General features: G+C 42.6%; 1 protein-coding gene across 5 annotated transcripts in view; it reads left to right on the top strand.

The window, feature by feature from the left end:
• The window catches only part of MITF (melanocyte inducing transcription factor), a 111504-nt gene that overhangs the window by 58814 nt on the left and 35804 nt on the right, over positions 1–16886 (top strand). For all 5 annotated transcript variants that reach the window (XM_075095679.1, XM_075095678.1, XM_075095677.1 and 2 more), the window contains one exon: positions 1692–1938. In XM_075095679.1, the coding sequence (XP_074951780.1) occupies positions 1692–1938 (247 nt within the window). The remainder of the gene's footprint in view (positions 1–1691; positions 1939–16886) is intronic.

Genomic DNA, 16886 nt, shown 5'->3' with positions numbered 1-16886 from the left:
GGAAATAAAGCCTGTCGTTGGTTTGGAAATCTGCAAGTGGGTCAAATGCGTAGCCAGGAAACACACTGCTGGGTTTAGATGTGTGAGGATTGCTTCGCCCTTAGTTGAAAGGGTGGTGTTTTTTACAAGTATCACAGTCAATGACTTGTCTTGAGCAGCTAATTAGTGCGATTATTCCACAGCTGCATTAGTTTCACCACAAAGGTTTTCTCTTGTTTTATCAAAAGGATCAGTGTCTCTGTGCATGTTTCAACCTGACAGGTCTTAAATAGCAAGATGGTCCCCTCCTTCCCTGCCCCCAAAATGTGTGCTCTGGAAGAGCAGAGTTTGATCTCTTGGGGGAGTAAGTGTGGGTTCTCCTTTTTCATTTCTGCGTTGAACTGTTTTCAACATCAGTCCTAAACAAAGCTGGAAAACTTCCAGCAGCGCTGGCTCCGGTTGCCCAAGCACAAGTAGCTCGTGGTGCCGCAGCCTCCAGGGGAGACCTGGAAAAGGGATGCTGGCTCCTGGACTCCTTTGCAAGCTGCCCTGTCAGCATCCTGCCGGTAGCACCCAAACACCTGAGCCAGAGGTTTGCAAGACCAGTCTCCCCCTAGGGCGGGAGGGTTACTGCTGCCTTCGCCAGGCATGGCCCTGCATCGTTATAGACTCGTGAGCCCTTTCCTTCCGTGGGCTGATGGCAATCAGCTGCAGCAGTCAGAATCGGAGCCAAATACTGAGAGTTATACACACCGTAGCTTGCTCTTAAACAGAGTCGTGTATGCTTACCTGCTTCCAACATCCTTCCCTCGAAAGATGTGCAGCTCGATATTTACATACCCTGATTGTTCTGCCTTATGCTACAGAAAAATCTTACAAATAGATTTTACTTCTGGGGTCTAATATAACGGTGGATTGCTTCAGAAGGTGTCCCTGCGGTCCGTGGCAAAGTCCCATGGTTTTTCCCACACTGTCTGGTAGGAAGCTCTGCTTGCCAGTGGCTTAGAAATAGCTCTTAGGTGGTGAAGCAGCACGGTGTGCTAGCACGGGCCAGCCTGAAACGCTTTATAAAATGAGACTGAAATAAATCTGTTACTGTTGTTATTCCGCCTGTTCTTGTATCGCACTGTGTTTGGAAGATGCCAGTAGGCCTGAAGTGGGAGTTCGGTTGGTTTTTTTGGGTCTGGTTTCTGGTGATGAAGAGTGTCACCCCAGCAAATCAAACCCCGAGGTAGCATTTTGCAGAAAATAACTAAACTTTGATATGTTGTGCTTTCATGTGAAAGGTAGATTTATTTTATCTATTTATTGATTTCTGAGCTAGATCATTAAACCTGAAGTACTATCTATACCTCTCATTATGCTTGATGCAGCCCTTGTATTATTTTTTTTAAAAAAGGAGTATGAGTACCTACTGCTATCTATGAAAACATTTAATTTTCTTATGGATGGTTGCTATAAAATTGAACTAGCAAATAGCTCTTTACAGCTGGATATTGGCATTTGGGAAACGGTTAGCTGCAGTCAAGTTAAGGCAGCCTACTGTGGCTGCTAAGTACCTGAAGTAGGTCGGCTCTGCATTGCCCCTTGCATGGTGCGGCATATCCTCACCCATCCCACCCCACGTTCCGGTGTAATTCTGCAAGCTCCGACCGCTGGAGCCACCATCCTGCTTGTGGAAGCTGAGCTGTCTCTCTCTGGTCTTCCCACAGCAATTCCGAGCATCCTGGCGCTTCCAAGCCTCCCTTAAGCTCCTCCAGCATGACCTCACGAATTCTGCTACGACAGCAGCTCATGCGTGAGCAGATGCAGGAGCAGGAGCGTCGGGAGCAGCAGCAGAAGCAGCAAGCAGCCCAGTTCATGCAGCAGCGAGTACCCGTCAGCCAGACACCTGCCATCAACGTCAGCGTCCCCACCAGCCTGCCCCCCGCCACCCAGGTACCCATGGAGGTCCTCAAGGTATGCCGCTCCTTGTGCTTTTCTGTTTAGGAGCTCTCGCTCATCTAAACGTCCTTTATTTCATAGGGTCACAGTTATAGGGATTTTTGGCAATGAAATTTTGCAAATAAGCTGCGCTCTGGATTGATTTGCTGTTTATTTTGGTAGCGAAGAATGGAAATTTTTTAAAAAAAAATTTGTGTGACTTGTTTTCTCTAAACTTTGAGACCTCGGAAGGGAGGTTTTGTTACAAAACCAATGTTTCCGTCATTTTCGCTTTGGAAAACACGTCTCTGTTTTTCTAGTACTTAGTTATTTTCAAAAAAGAAGAAATTATAATAGATATTCAAAACAATATTTTGTTTTTTAAAAGAAAACAAATATTTTTGTAAAGCGGAGTCAAAACTCATTACAAAAGAGCTCCTCAGAAAGCGTTAATCTGAAATACGGGTGAGTTTCCAGCCTTTTGCAACAAGCCTTTGTAATCCTTTTTTGCTTAAATTACTTGTTTGCTATTACTAGCTTTGGATTCCTTGTCCTACTGGAAACTGTAGGAGCTTGTTAGTGTCCCTCTGTCAAAGGGGATGTAGCTTGCTAATTACTTGGGAGGAAAACGTGAACAGCTATAAGAAAAGAGACAATTTCATGCACAGGGTAAGTCCAAGTAGAGTAAAGCAATGTGTGAGTGAAACGTTTTGGAGAAATTCGCTGACATATTTAATGAAAATAAAACTTTTCAAAACTAACAGAGATTATCTATTTGCATTACTGCTAAATCTTTTTCTTTGTCTGATGTTTAGTAACTGCTTTCAGTTGGTAAGCATATTCTTACCAGATAAGTGAAGTCAACTGAGCTTGGTTACAATATGCTTGTAGTTTGCTCGTCGCTGTTACATGTCAATGATACATATTCAAAGAGTTAGTTTTAAAATAGACTTGCAGGCTCAGGATTTTGAGGCCATCTCTGTGATGGGTTTATGGAAGAAATGTGGGGTGCTTTTATTAATTGATTCTGCATCTTGGTATTGCATTGACAGCACCAAAACTAATACTTAATTGAGGCACTAGATTGATACCCAAGTATGGTCTATGATCTAGGAACAAAAAGTTGAATTCTGAAATATTTTTATATATATGTACACACATTTCCATTAAAAGCGAAAAACTATATGCACGTATGCTTGAAGTATATAGTAAGGACTCCGAAATTGACTGTGAAGAGCTATTTTGTCTAACATTTGTGCATTAAGCACAATGTTTGTGTATGAAAATGTGTTGAACTTACTTCCAGGTTATGACACCATAGTTAGTTATAATTCAGATCCAGCAGATATGTAGGTGCTATGAAATATTTTTTTTTTTGTTTGTAATGTGCTTAGTTAAATAAGCATATGTTAGATTTTTACGTCCTTTCCTCCTAATGTGGTACGATGTGAATTCTAGGGTTTTTTTTTTAAACCTTTCTGAAAACTTGTAGGAAAGCATTTATTTTCTGATGATATTTTACCATTAAGGAAGGAGTGGAATGTCTTGAAGAAGCATTAGCAGTTGTCTACATGATTCATTTTACAATTGCCTCTCTGTTGAGAGAGGAGGGGAGACAGCCCTTTATTTCTGAGGGACAAACTACAGAGGATGCTGCAGCCGAGAGGTGATGCTTGCTTATTACAAAACAGGCTTACTAGGAACTGGCTTGTTGTAGGATTAGCATGCAGATCTGTAACCTGCTGGAGCATTGCTAGGGAGCTTCACACGAAGGACTTGAAACTGAATCCTCATTCTCCAGGACTGCAAAATAAGTATCTGTCCCCTGCTCCCTCCTGATGGAGGCGGAGTGTCTTCTGGAAAGAGGGGAGGGCACCTCCTCTGCAGTCATCTCTGGCCCCAGTGGCAGCGTGCATGACCCTGTGGAGCAAAAAACTGAAGAGGATGTACGCTTAACTGGCTTGTGAATTAAAAGTAATACCTGGCAACAAGTGCTTTTTCGCAACAGAAGTTTGCACTGAAGGTAGTGGTTCTGTGTACGTGAGCTACCTGCTGGAACAAAGCGATGCCTGCCTTCTCATCACCTGCACTTACAAAAATAGCAGCCAAAATTAGCAAAACCAAGTCCTCTTGGTTCCTCTCTGCGCATGAGAGAAGAGAAACTGCTTTGCATAGTTGTGTTGCTTGTGTTTTTGGTGGGTGAAAGCAGCTACAGATTCAGGCTTTTATCCTTATTGATAAAAGTGGACCAGTTCTGTACAAAAAATTTTACTACAAAATACCAGGCTCGAAGTCACGATCTTGCTGAAAATTTCCCAGATGCTTTGGTGACAGTAGGATTTCACAGAAAGGTCCATATAACATTCTTCGGGTTTTTTTTTTGTTTGTTTTGTTTGTGTTTTGTTTTTGTTTTGTTTTTAATAGGTTATTTGGCTCAAAAGATGAGATTAACAATAAATCAGGATCTTCCTGGTGCCGATATGCTGACAGGCAGCTCTGCCTCCAGTAAGGCTGTACGAGTGACATCATTTCCCTGCAGCTGCTTTTTATACTTCAGTTGTTGTTTTTTAGCTGTAGACACATTTTTCTATGTGAGCTGTACAAAAGTTTTAATTAGATAAACAGGGAACTAAGCTGGTAACGTTATTATCCAAATGGTCTGGATTTAGTGACCTTAAAGAATGATATAGGTAAAAGGGATTTTTACACTTTCAGAAATGTTAATTGCAAGGCAGCTTTCTTTGAGGGATCTTTTTGAATTTTACTTTACAAACAAATAAGACTAAATGCAGTAGCTGGTTTTGTTGTATTTTTTTTTTTCCTGTTTTGGAAGTTGGCATCAAAAAGCCCCACTCCAAGCTTGTTGAATTTGTCAATGTTTTGTGTTTTTAATTACGTTGTGTGACCTGCCCTTTCTCCGGTATCTCACAGCGTGAGGAGGAGAGTAATACTTGCGTGTCTGAGGATGGTAGTTTGGAATGACTGGTTTAAAAAGAGGTTGAAGGTGTTAATAAGCTTGCATTTTATGTTTGTTTTCAAGATGTTTAAGAATGTTCATTTGGAAACAATACAGAAAGAAAGAGAAATACATACGAACCTGTGTCACATTGCATAGTAATCTCCAAATTACATAATGTGGTATGTTCAAGGCCATATGAATAACTAGAATTTCATTTTCTTGAGTAATGACTTCTTATTGCATCACTTCTCTGCCAAGTAATGTAGCTTGGCAAGGTTGGAAATGACCCATTGGAATTTAAATTTTGTGTTGCTTCGTGCAGCCCTAATTAAGCGATGGACTAGGAATAGGTCTAATGCATTTGAAACAGTATCTCTTCGAATCTAATGGCGAAAGGAAGATTTGTTCCAGCTTTCAGTCAGTCATCCTTCTGCAGAGCTGATGTGAGTTCCACAGTCATACAGGCTGGATTGTCTTTAAGTGCCTTTTCGTCCATGTCCTATTGGTAGTTGAAGAAAAACACAACTGAGAGATGTCACAAGAGTTTCTTTGCTTCTACTGCGGTCCAACTTCTTGCTGTGCTTTGGAAATAGGAGCATATACCTTAAAATGTTGATCGTTGGAGTAGTTCCAAGCCCTATCGATGTTGGATCAGGATCTGTTCCTGAGGTACAAAGTAAGTTTATATTTTTATTTAAGAGTTAACTTCTTTGCAAAGAGTTCATCTTAAGATGTCTTCAGTGGGTTGTTTTATGGAGTAGCTTCTTCTGTACAGGTGTATTTTAGTTCTGTATACTTGATTGGTATTAAGAAACTGTTCTTTTTGTTGTTGCTGATTGCAGTTACTCTCTTGTCTGGTAGGAGTCCTTATCTCTTGGAGCAGAAGCACTGCTGCAAATCTCAACTTCAGTATTCCAGAGGTGATGCCTGGGAACTGGTTGCTGTATTTCTGTAAGCAGCGTTAGCCCAGGACTTGAGGAGGTCGTGCATCAGGTCCCTGCCTGTAGTCACTGAGATATGATGATAAGTTATTTCCTTCACTCCTCAGTCATCTGTTTGCAAAATATTGCTCGTATTAATCCCATACCTTGTGGAGTTAAATTTGTTAAAGGTGGTGAAATCCTTGGCTATTAGGAACTGAGAGAACACACTCTTGGTTTGTAGTGAAGCTGGTCTGTTAATCACGTTCCCCAGAGCTGTCTTGGACTTCATCTGTTATTGTCTTCCTGCTTGATATCACAGCTTTTCTCCTGTAGTCCTAGCGGCTGTCTGTTGACAGTTATTTAGGAAGCATCTCCTGTTGATAGGATGTAGTTGCTGTGTTCCGCTTTTTGTGTCTTTCGTGCTCCCCCTCGCCCGATCCCAGCCCCCTTTCCTAAAAAGCAACTTGCAGGATGCTTGTAAAGTGAGTGATCTCCTGCCTGCCAAGCTACGGGCAGCAGCAGGACAACTCCCTGCCTTTCTGTGGCAGTGATACCCTACCCTCATCTGTGGGATAGTTTTCACTCTTCTATGTCCATCCAGGCAGCTGATTTTAGGGTGGGTTTTTCTTGGTTCAGCACGCAGAAACACTGACTTGTATGACAAAAGTTTTATGTATGTCCCTCTGGTTTCTTCACCAAAGCTGCACTGTAGCAGATGGGTATGGGGCTCACCAACCTTTACATGCTTTTAAGAGACACAGGAGTAAAAGGGTTTTCCTTCATCTAAAACATCTGAAAGATCTAGGGGAAAAAAAAACCCAAGGAGCCACTCCAAAGGCTGAAATTACCAGCCATCGTGCCTTATTCTCCCAAGCAAAGCTTGCAAGATCCTCTGCTTGGGTTTGGGGTTAGTCTTTGAGAAGTTCTGCTGATAGAAGTAGTCAGACCTGAGATGTTAATTAAGGCTTGCCTTTGAAGATTGCTCTCTTCTTCTTTTTATTTTTATTTTTATATTTTACAAAATAAGTGCACTTGTCTCAAAGTAGTCTTATTTACAGAATTTTCACTGGTCCAGAAAGTAAACTTATTGCAGCATTTCAGAGAAGTGGGCTGGGGGAGGAGTGGGGACTCACCTGTTTGTTGATTGCATTGAGAGACATTACAAAAATTGAACTCTAGCTATGCCTTGCAGTTTGTATTGTTTTGCCTGATTTCTGGATGACGTTTACTGTTCAGAACAATCATAATACAATCCCCTAAGTACCTTGGACCTGCGTGCCCAAAACACATTGGCGTTGCAGCAACTGCGACTGGGAGGAGATGCACTTGGAGCATCCTCAGGAGTTGAGAGAGGAGGCTCGGGGCCAGCTTTGGCCCAGAGAATTGCAAATCAGTTCCTTTGAAAACATTACCAGTTCTTGCAGAACTGAAAACATGACCAGTGGGCAGCTGACATCCGGTCCTCTGCACGTGTCACTAAGCAGATAGAAGGTGGAAAACTGAGGGTGAACGTGTCTTCTCTCTGCCCCTCCATGTTATTTGTTGGCATTCTTCAATTGGCGCATAGATGTGACACTTGTGCTGTCGTGTTTTTAATGTGATGCACCAGGCCACGGCACAAGGGTTGATGGAAGCCTAAAGTGGATGTGTTGTAGTGAAATGGTGTGATCCCTGTCCCAGTGTGTCCCTGCTGCTCCATGCTGACGCTCCCGAGGATGCAGCTGGTTTACCTCCCCTTCCTCCTGAGAGTTGTCACACAAAATGAATAGCACAGTAAGATATCTGCTGGGCTTCTGATGTCTCTCTGCATCCCTCTTTGCCTGCATTGGGGATTTAGGAATGTAAGTTTCATTTGGCACAGGCGCTGAGATGGCAGAGCCATATCGGATGCCGCTGCAAAGCACAGCTCAAGGGCTGGGGCGGGAGCGCGTGGTGGGTGCCTGCTGCACGGAGTGGCGTGTTCCTGCAGTGCTGCAGATGTCTTCTGAATGGTGCACAAACACTTTGCGAGTAGTGAGATATAAACAAGCCTCCTGACCAGAAGGTGATATAACAGGTCCCTTTCAGGGTGCTAACATCCCCTTTATCCTTGTTTCTGGAGAGCGAGCAAACAGTTCCCTTGCTGCAGGGGATCTGGACAAGGCAGGTCCTGCTTCGTTAATCTGCAGCTTGAGATCTGTCTGTGCTCCCGCGTAGTGCCTGCTCAGCGCCTGCTCTTGCCAACGGGGCAGTTCACCCCAAAATGTGACATGTATATAAAAACACGTGTATGGAAATATAGGCTACAAAAACATTTTTACTATCTGTTATTAGCAGGTTGTTTATTGTGTGCAAATATACTATTATGTTTGGACACTTAAAAGTTTCTCTGCCACTAAGGACCCCCCTTAGGATTCCCCCTGCTGCACTGCCTAGGCTGGTGTCTTCATGGTAGATGTTAACTGCTCTTTTGGTCCTAGAAGTACAGCTCTTTACTGCTACGTCCTGTCATTGTGGCCTTTCTTCCTTCACCTGGGGGCCTAAGCGAGCTGAAACCTCTTCTTTTCAAAGCCTAGAACCAGATACTGTTTACTGGATTTCTGCTCTTGCTTTGTTGTTCCAAGAGCTTTTGCCCGTCACGCAGCAGCGTTGTGGGCTGATCACTACTGATACCAGAGCGGGTCCATTCGCCACTTCCTTGGTGCTGTCCCACGGCTGTAGTTCGTGCTCATCTTTCCCCTTACAGCAACTATTCCTGAGTCAACAGGAGTGCAGCGCTGCAGCCGCGCGGCTTGGAAGGGTGCAGGCAACTGGGCTGGCCTCTTGCCTTCACCCTCATGTCATTGTTCATTCAGTTTTTAAATGCGCCACCACGATAAGCTCTTTGCATCAGATACCCTGTATTTCTTCGTTTTTGAAATGCCAAGCATGCCTTCTGAGTGATGTTAATGACTATGGACATAAATATAAAAAAAAAAAAACCCTTCTCCTAGTCCTCCTCCAGTGTGCTTATTACAGAGAGTGACCTGTGGTGGTAATGCAGCTCTGCCTAGCAGGGAAGGCTGAGCAGTTAGCAACAGTATTCCTGGTGTAATAATCACCATAAAACTTCATTGTATAAGGGACTTAACTCATGGTTCTAAAGAACAGGAACAATGGGATGTCAAGATAAACGCGTGGTAGCATCTGCTACAGCAAATGTGTGTTTGTGGACACACTTATCTGATTAAAAGTTAATTTAATCTAACCTGACAATGGCAGATAGTAGTGTGTGCCGGTATGTTATGTAAGCATGGCATGTATTTGCACTTGAGGACTTAGACGAGGGATTTGCCAGACTGAGTCTCGGTGAACTACAGATAGAACATCTACAGTAAGGTTACTTACGCTTAGCGACTCCGATATCCATAACTTAAGCCTACAGCAAATTCTTAATAAAGAAAAACTTGCGTTTAACTACAGAACCACTGAAGCCTGCCCTGTGTTCTAAGCCTTCGCGTAAGTAAAAATATCTATCAGGCCTGAAATCTTTTGCTTGCTTAGTGGGTTGAAAGCTGTTCCAAAACAAGCACTGGTGCTAGATGTCTGTGGTTAGTAATAGAGGTAAAATGTAAACTCTTGCTTAACACCTAGGTTATTAGACATTAAAAATGCATGGAATTCAAGGGGGCAACATGCTCCAGTGTACAAGTATCTGACTGCTTGACTGCTAGTGCAAAACTGCTTTCACCCTTCGTCCCAAATGTCCTTTTCCTATGGGTGTAAATACATGTGTTGCCTCACTCTTGAGAGAAATGCTGTTGCTGATGAAGACGTCTTGTCTTTCCATCTTGGCTCTTCAGCTGTGGTCACTGCAACATAAAATACAATGCCCACAAATGAGGAACAAACTCTGCTGCTACCAAATTATGCTGTGGGAGGGGGCTGGGGTATTTCCTGGGGAAATGATACTGTGAGCAGGGTGCACAGGTAACTGGGCAGAGTGGGAAGGTAGCAGAGAAACTCTCCGTATCATAGAGCTGGCTGCTCTATCTGTGGACCCTGCAAGTTCACAGTAGCCACCTTGTAGTTTGAAATAACGTTTTTGACATAGAGAAAATAAGGGTATGTTCTCACAAAATGATGCACGCATCTGGAGGTCTGAGCTCTGATCGCCTTTTAGAAGGTTCTTGGTGGTATATACCCTAGTTGGTGGTCTCGAGGATTTGCTGTCTTTCAGCTGGCGTGATAAGATCTACAGAGTTAAGGAGAGTTTCCTAAGTTTGTTCTGTTACAGCTTCAAAGCACTTTCCCCCTCCCCCCCGCCATGGTCTGGCCGTATTAGCTGATGGCTGAGTTACCAGACCTTGGGAAAATGATGGTTCACCACATGTCAGTGGCTGTTTCAGAGCTGCAGAAGATGAGTTAATCTTCCCAAAGATTTGTAGGTATCCATAGTTGTGGGTATTAAAAGCATTGATGAGGCTCTGCAGGCCACCAGCTAGCAGTCTTTAACAGCTTATATTAAGTCCTTTTTTGGTCAACGTTAATTCAAAAATGACCTTATTCCACTTTTATATGAAGAGGGTCCATGCTGATCGTTGCAGCTGGCCTTGTTGCTTCCACAGCTTAACTTAGCAAACAATAGTGCCTGGAGCCACACGCGGCGCTGGAGAATCAGGTGGAGGTCTAGGGAGGCCTCTGCTGACACCTTTGATAGACATTAAATTTTAAATGTGAAAATTTAGATCTGCTTAAAGTAATCTTTAGGTATTATGTATGCTCGAAAATATTTCAGTTCTTCAGCTAGTTTGGCAGCATTATTCTCCGAGACGCTGAACCTGTGTAGTGAATGAATTCAAAGTGACAAGCTGGAGACATTCCTGCCATTCAAGAGAGGCTTAAGGAATTTCTTATTGGCTAAATTACAAATATGTAGCATTTTGCCCAGCACTGCATGGCAATTTCAACCTGCCTGACCGTGACAAGATTAGCACTTTTCCTCCCCCTCCCAAGCAGTAATAATTTTTTTTAAAAAATTAGATTAAGAAGTACCAGGCAGAGATGCAAAAGCTTGAAAGAGTAAAAACCAGCCTTACCTTGAATGATTCTGTCTGTCATTGGATTGGTTCCTTAATTAGCCCCATGTCCTTTAACCTCTTGAGAAATAAGTAAGGGATAAATTTGGGGATAAAGACAAAGACGCCCAGAGATTTACCACACACCGCTAGGTAATTCATCAAGGAATGTTGGTAATTAGCCCTGCCTCTTTCCTTTCTGGCTCATTTAATAAAACTGGTTGATTTAAAATAATGCCTGCTGGTTCATTATCAACTACTTTATGAACTTGAAACAAAAACCAGCATTGTGTTGTTTGTAAAGGACCTGGCGAGTGTGTCTTGTTTTGTTTGGGGTTGGTTTATTTTTTTTCTTAAGAAATTATTCAGTCCCATCATTTGTCTCCCCAGCTTGATAATTAAATATTGCTTTGCTTTTGGATTACCATGTGGCTTTTTGGGTGTATTTATTTCTAGTGTCTGAGAGGCAGAGAGGAGGAAAAAAAAACCCCAAGATCTTGAAGAGGTACATGTCAGATGGTGTTAAGAAAGCATGGCCTGATGGAATTCAGCTGAATACGGATTTTACAATAGTAGTAGTAGTCCAGCTGAGGAATTGGGTAACTGCTTTAACCCTTTATCTCTTGGAAATGAGTACCAGCTGCTTGTCTTGTTCTTTGAGCAAAATGATCCATTTTGGTAATGCATCTCTTCAGTGCTTGTAGTGAAAATTGTCCCTGAATTGAGGACACAAGTCATCTGGGTTTTATTTGCTTAAGAAAATATTCATGCAGCGTTCTCTTTTTTCTCTTTATAGATAGCAATAGCATTACTCAGAAATTACATGAGAGGATCAGGCTAGAACTGCATCAATACACTGCTGGCGTCGCACTTTCCTGGGACAATCTCTCTGTATGGCAGCATCCAGTTTGAATTTGTTACAAGAGTTGCTGGCCAGTGGATCTGGTTAGGTCTGTCTGTCTGACTTAAAGAATGAAGTAGCTGTTACTGTAAATCTTCCTTTAATAACTAATGTGAGACTGGGATTGCAACACTTCTGAAACTGGTGTGGGCTAGAGGAAAAGCAGGCTGTGCTAGCCTTCCGCTTGTGGTAGGCTTGCCAGATCTTGAATCCCTTGGAACGCTTTTCCCCGAACCACTTCTACCTCATCAGTATCGTCTGGGCCAGAATTGGACATGGTGTTTCAGTGCAAATTGGAGCAAACTTCCTCCTCGCTCACCTTCCATACACCCCCTTTGCATCACCTGGGACGGTGCTTGTTCTGGGAGGGCTTGCGTTTGTACTTGCCGCTGTGACCCAGCAAAACTGCGTGTGTGCTTTTGTATGCTTGGCAGACTGGTAGATTAGAGAGGAAAAAAAAAAAGTGACGGCCTTTGGAAATATTACTCTGCCAATATTTTAGTTCCCAGCAGTTCTTGTGTAACCAGCTACGAAGGTTTGCTGCCTCCAGACACAGGCAGAGAGTGTGTTGGGGTTTGGGGGTAACAGCTCAACCCTGTAGGCTGTCACTAGAAGCACTTCCACTGGATGTCAGTTACCCACTTGCTTATTATTTTGAGACTTGTTAATAAACTTTTATAGTTTAAATTGACTTGGAACTAGATACATTTTTTCCAGCTGGTAATGATGTGGAGTAGAAAATCGGGTATCAATTAAAAAAAAAAAAAAAAAGAGAAAAAAAATCCAAACAACAAACACAACTCTAATACCAGTGTTTTTGCAAAGTTAGAATGTCCATGCCAAATTAATAGGTTGGTTTTCCCACATATTCTTCTCTCTTTAACATACTGGAACAATATTTTGTTACGGATCTCTGTGACTGAGTGTCAGTAGTTGTGGTTCCACCTAGTTCTTTGAAACTTGGAAAACTCTTGGGTAACTTCCACAATTCAAGCAGATTCAGCCCCCCACCTCCTCTTTTGAACTTGATCATGAGCAGCACTCGTTTCAACATCAACGTTGCAGTAATTCAACTCGTACGCGAAATGCTCGGAAGCACGGAGAGCTCGTTCAGGTCTGTCATTCATTGCGCTGCACTTTCATAATCTCTCAGCAGATGGCATGACGGTTTCCAAGAGTGTGTGTATTTCTTGGGAAAGCTCTCAGCTGCTGGGGACGTCATCCTTCTAGGCTGTCTCTCTCTCTGATGAAGGCTAATACTCGGGTGTTAAAAATCATTTTGACATGTTATTCTAATTGTGGTGTTTGCTTGTGGTGTTGTGTTTTATTTTCACCAACTAATGCCCCAGTTAAAGCCATTAACCAGTTAAATCCTATATGTAATGCTTATTACATGTAAAAACCAATTACTGTTAGAAAGTCTGTGAAAGGCAGGCTAACTTTCTTAGATAAACCTGCTACTGGCGTCCAGTAGAAGTAATAAACCTGTTCAGCAAGTAAGACTACGGTGCTAAAAGAGCCTAAGTGATAACACTGGAGCGTGCTTTCCACTGAACTTTCCCTATCCTCAAGGCTATATAAGACACAACTGTATTGCGTTAAATTATATTCTCCCTTCCTGCTTTGTGCTGCAAATCCTGATTTTTATTTTTTTTATTAGACAATGTGAGCTAGTGAAAGAAAAACCATTTGAAGTAGTATATGATGGCTTTCCAGTAAAGTGTAACAAATATTACTGTATTTGTAAATTGACATGGCTTACACAACCCAGGAGCCATTAGCTGTTTTCAGGCAGCCCACCTACTTGTAGCCCTGGCTTCTGACAACAGCATTTCTGTTACTGACTTGGCTGGAATCTGTGTCCTGTCTCCCAAATGAACGCGTTGATATCAGCAGGAACGTGTCTTGTGTGTTTAAAGAAACCAATGTTTCAAAGAGCTGTTTTTCTGTCTTGGAGCAATGTAATCCTTGTATCTATCTCTCTATCCTCTCCTTTTGAACACCAATAGAGAGCGGCAGATCCGCTTGCCAAAAAGCGTCACAGGCCATGAGTGCTTCGCGTGCTGAATGTCGGCAGTGTTGGGAGCTGTCGCTGGAGCTGAGCGTGGAGTCTCGGCAGCAGTCAGGCATCTAAGCATCTTTAAAAGGTCTAGGGCTTCTTTGCAAGCCCCAGAAAATCCTAACAGTGAGTTTCTAAGTATTTTTCCCTCCCTATTTTACACTGACAATTTTTTCTTTCATAGTTACGTTGCAAAAGCCCTGCCAGTAAACAGCTATATTAAAATAAGCTGGTAGTGGTATCGAACCAGAAGTTATTCTGACCTGGAGTCAAAAATAATTTGTGAACTTGAAGGAAGTTCATATGTCAAGGAAGGTGAATCAAAGCTTGTATTTCAGGCTTCCTTCCTAAAAATCAGCAGGAAATCCCTGGTTGAAACAATCAAAATTCAGTTTGTGGACTTAATGGTAGGCTATGAATGAAAACTTTCTGTTTTTTTTTTTTTTTTTCAGAGAAAAATATAAACAAGCAACTAATGGAAAGTCTCCTTATTAAAAAATACTCCCTTCCTTGCAAGGAACATATTTCAAGACTGACGTGTGGAAAACAGCCCGTCTGCCTACCCTAGGTCTTTGTAACAGTCCTGTCGAGGACCTATAGGCAACACACTAAACCTTGTTGTTAAAACGGCTACAGCTACCTAAGGCTGTGACTTTTCTCTCTGCTTGTGTATTTTCTTTAGGCATGTGAGTTTTTTGTTTCTTCTGGGTTTGGGGAGCCCTGGCTAGAGGGGGTGATATTCTCAGGAAGGACTTATTCCCTTATATCAGCGATCGTAACAGTTGTTGCCCTTAACCAGCATCTCTGTCCCAACAGCAGCTGACTGATAAAGCTGCATTTGGTGAGAAGCTTGTTTTTACTGGGGGGCAGAGCTGCTCCTAGTGCTGCTACAGCCTTCTGCGAAGTAGGGCTGTTCTACTGAAGTAATATGGTGCTCTGCTAGCATTTCAGGAACTGCTTTAAAGTTAATTCCTGTCTTGTTACACAGAAAATTCTGAGAAGTGAGACTTGTGTTTAAGAAAAAAAAAAGGCAATAATCTGTATTATCATAACTTATTAATTGAAAAGTCTTCCTCTGAGCAGTTTAATGCTATTTTACTGTGCCATTTGACTATTTTAAAATTCTGTTTCCTGACTGCTACCTACTCCTATACTCTTGTGAAATACCATGATAGCCTGGGTCTCAAAGAAACAATTTGTTCAGGGAAGGAGTAAAATGACCTTGAATGAGTCAGCACTTGTGTGTAGCAATCGTAAGCTTTCTGTCCTCTTTGCTTTCTAAAATGAAATGAATTCTGGACCCCAGGCACCATTCATTGCGTGGTAGTTAATGGGCTCCATTCACATAAAAGTTCATATATTCCTTAAGGGTTCAGCTCTGTATGGTTTGCTGTGTAAAAGGAGAAACAGTATTTAATCATGCTACTGTGACTTTTCAAAAGAGTTTATCCTTTTCTAATGTACACTGGCTTTTTGAGGGAAGAAAAGTGGTGCCTTGTGTTCTAGAGTGCCGGTTATTGAATAAGTGGTGGCTCTATACGAAGTGCCGCTTCCTACGTGGGTCGCTATTCAGAACTGCTTTCTGCCTGTCCCTGTGGTGCTTAATGTAAGTAACGAGGGAAAAGTTTCCAGCCAGGGCTTCTGCCTGTTCTCAGGACTTATCCTTAGAAAAGCCTCCTCTCTGAATTTGTACCTTCCCCAAGAAAATTTATTAATTCCATTTATCTGCTTTGGTTAAAGGTGGCAGGCTGCAAGCACTGAGTCAGGTCTTCATGGCTCGGTGTGATCTGAGCACAGTGTCTAGACGCTCCACTTTGGCTGCGGAGTGAGGAATGTGCTGACTGTTACCGGACTAAGGGAATAACGTCAGATAACTATTAGAGGAACACAGTTAATCCAGCTTTGTGTCATCTTCTCTAGTAGCTGCAATTCCAGATAACGTGCCGAAATAGCTATTGCTACCAGCTGTATATAAGCAATAGGCCACCAGATGGGGTACGGCAGAAGCAGCTTTGGCTGTTACTCTGTCAATTCCTTATTTGTGGCCACTTTTGGTTACGGTTCTGTGATACATTGCCTGTGGCAGCAACGGTGGCTGATGATGTCCCTTACAGCCCCGGTAGCTGCTGCCCCTGTGGTTGCGGTGTCCCAACATGTGCATCTGTGGGGCTACGCTAAAAACTCTGTGGGACTGTTGAGGCAGTTTGAGATTTAAAAAAAAAAAGTCTGTTTTTGGAAAGGTGACTTTTTTTTTAAAAAATTGGCTTAGTGCTTGTGATCGCCTGGGTCAATGTAGCCGTGCAAACAGCTGTGCCTGCGTAACTGAGTGGTAAGAGCTGGTGTGGTAGGGCAAGAACAAGCAGCCAGACATCAGTAGCTCTCCCTTCAGTGTGGAGCAACAATGTGATTTTGAAGTAAATTCCCAGTTGCCCACACTTATTACGTATTAGCTTATTTTTGCACAGTGCTGTTGATGAGTACTAATTAGATTCTTGTCAGAGGAAATTAAATGAGAAGACCTTGTGCTCTTCAGCCACTACTGGGAGTTCAGTCTGTGAGAGCAGACTAGAGCCAGTCTGACATCAACAGCTTGAAATGCGTACAGTGTTCTGACCCGTTCTCCTACAGGGTCCCACGTCTTGCACATTGCTGGTTGAGGGGGCACAGCAAGCTGTGGTGTCCTTGGGACCGGCTGCAGCTACATCTGCCATTGTCAAACCCTACTGTTCGCTATCGTGGATGTGCCGGCGTCTCCTCTGGCTCCTAGCAGATGCTAAAAAGACCCAAACTTTTACTTTTCCTCTGTTGAAACTTTGTTTCATTTAAAATAAATGACATCTAATGTAAGCTTATTTGTATTTTTGAAGCTTTAAGATCTTTAAAAATATTTGTTCCATGCTGTAAAGTAGTGATATGCTAAAACGGGTTTATACTTGGGGTTTAAGAAAGGGTGAGGAAGGTGGGGAAGATTGAGTTAGGATCTGGTTAATTCACATTTAATCTCTAATTACATCCACCTAACTCTTATCATCTGGTTGCCTTGAACTGGGTTACGTTCACATACTATTTCTTGGATAGCTAAAACCTTGTGTATGCTATCAATCAG

This window comes from Phalacrocorax aristotelis, chromosome 6 (genome assembly GCF_949628215.1).
Source record: "Phalacrocorax aristotelis chromosome 6, bGulAri2.1, whole genome shotgun sequence".
NCBI lineage: Eukaryota > Metazoa > Chordata > Aves > Suliformes > Phalacrocoracidae > Phalacrocorax > Phalacrocorax aristotelis.
Note: the sequence above shows the minus strand (reverse complement) of the source record. Positions and strands in the feature narration are given on the sequence as shown.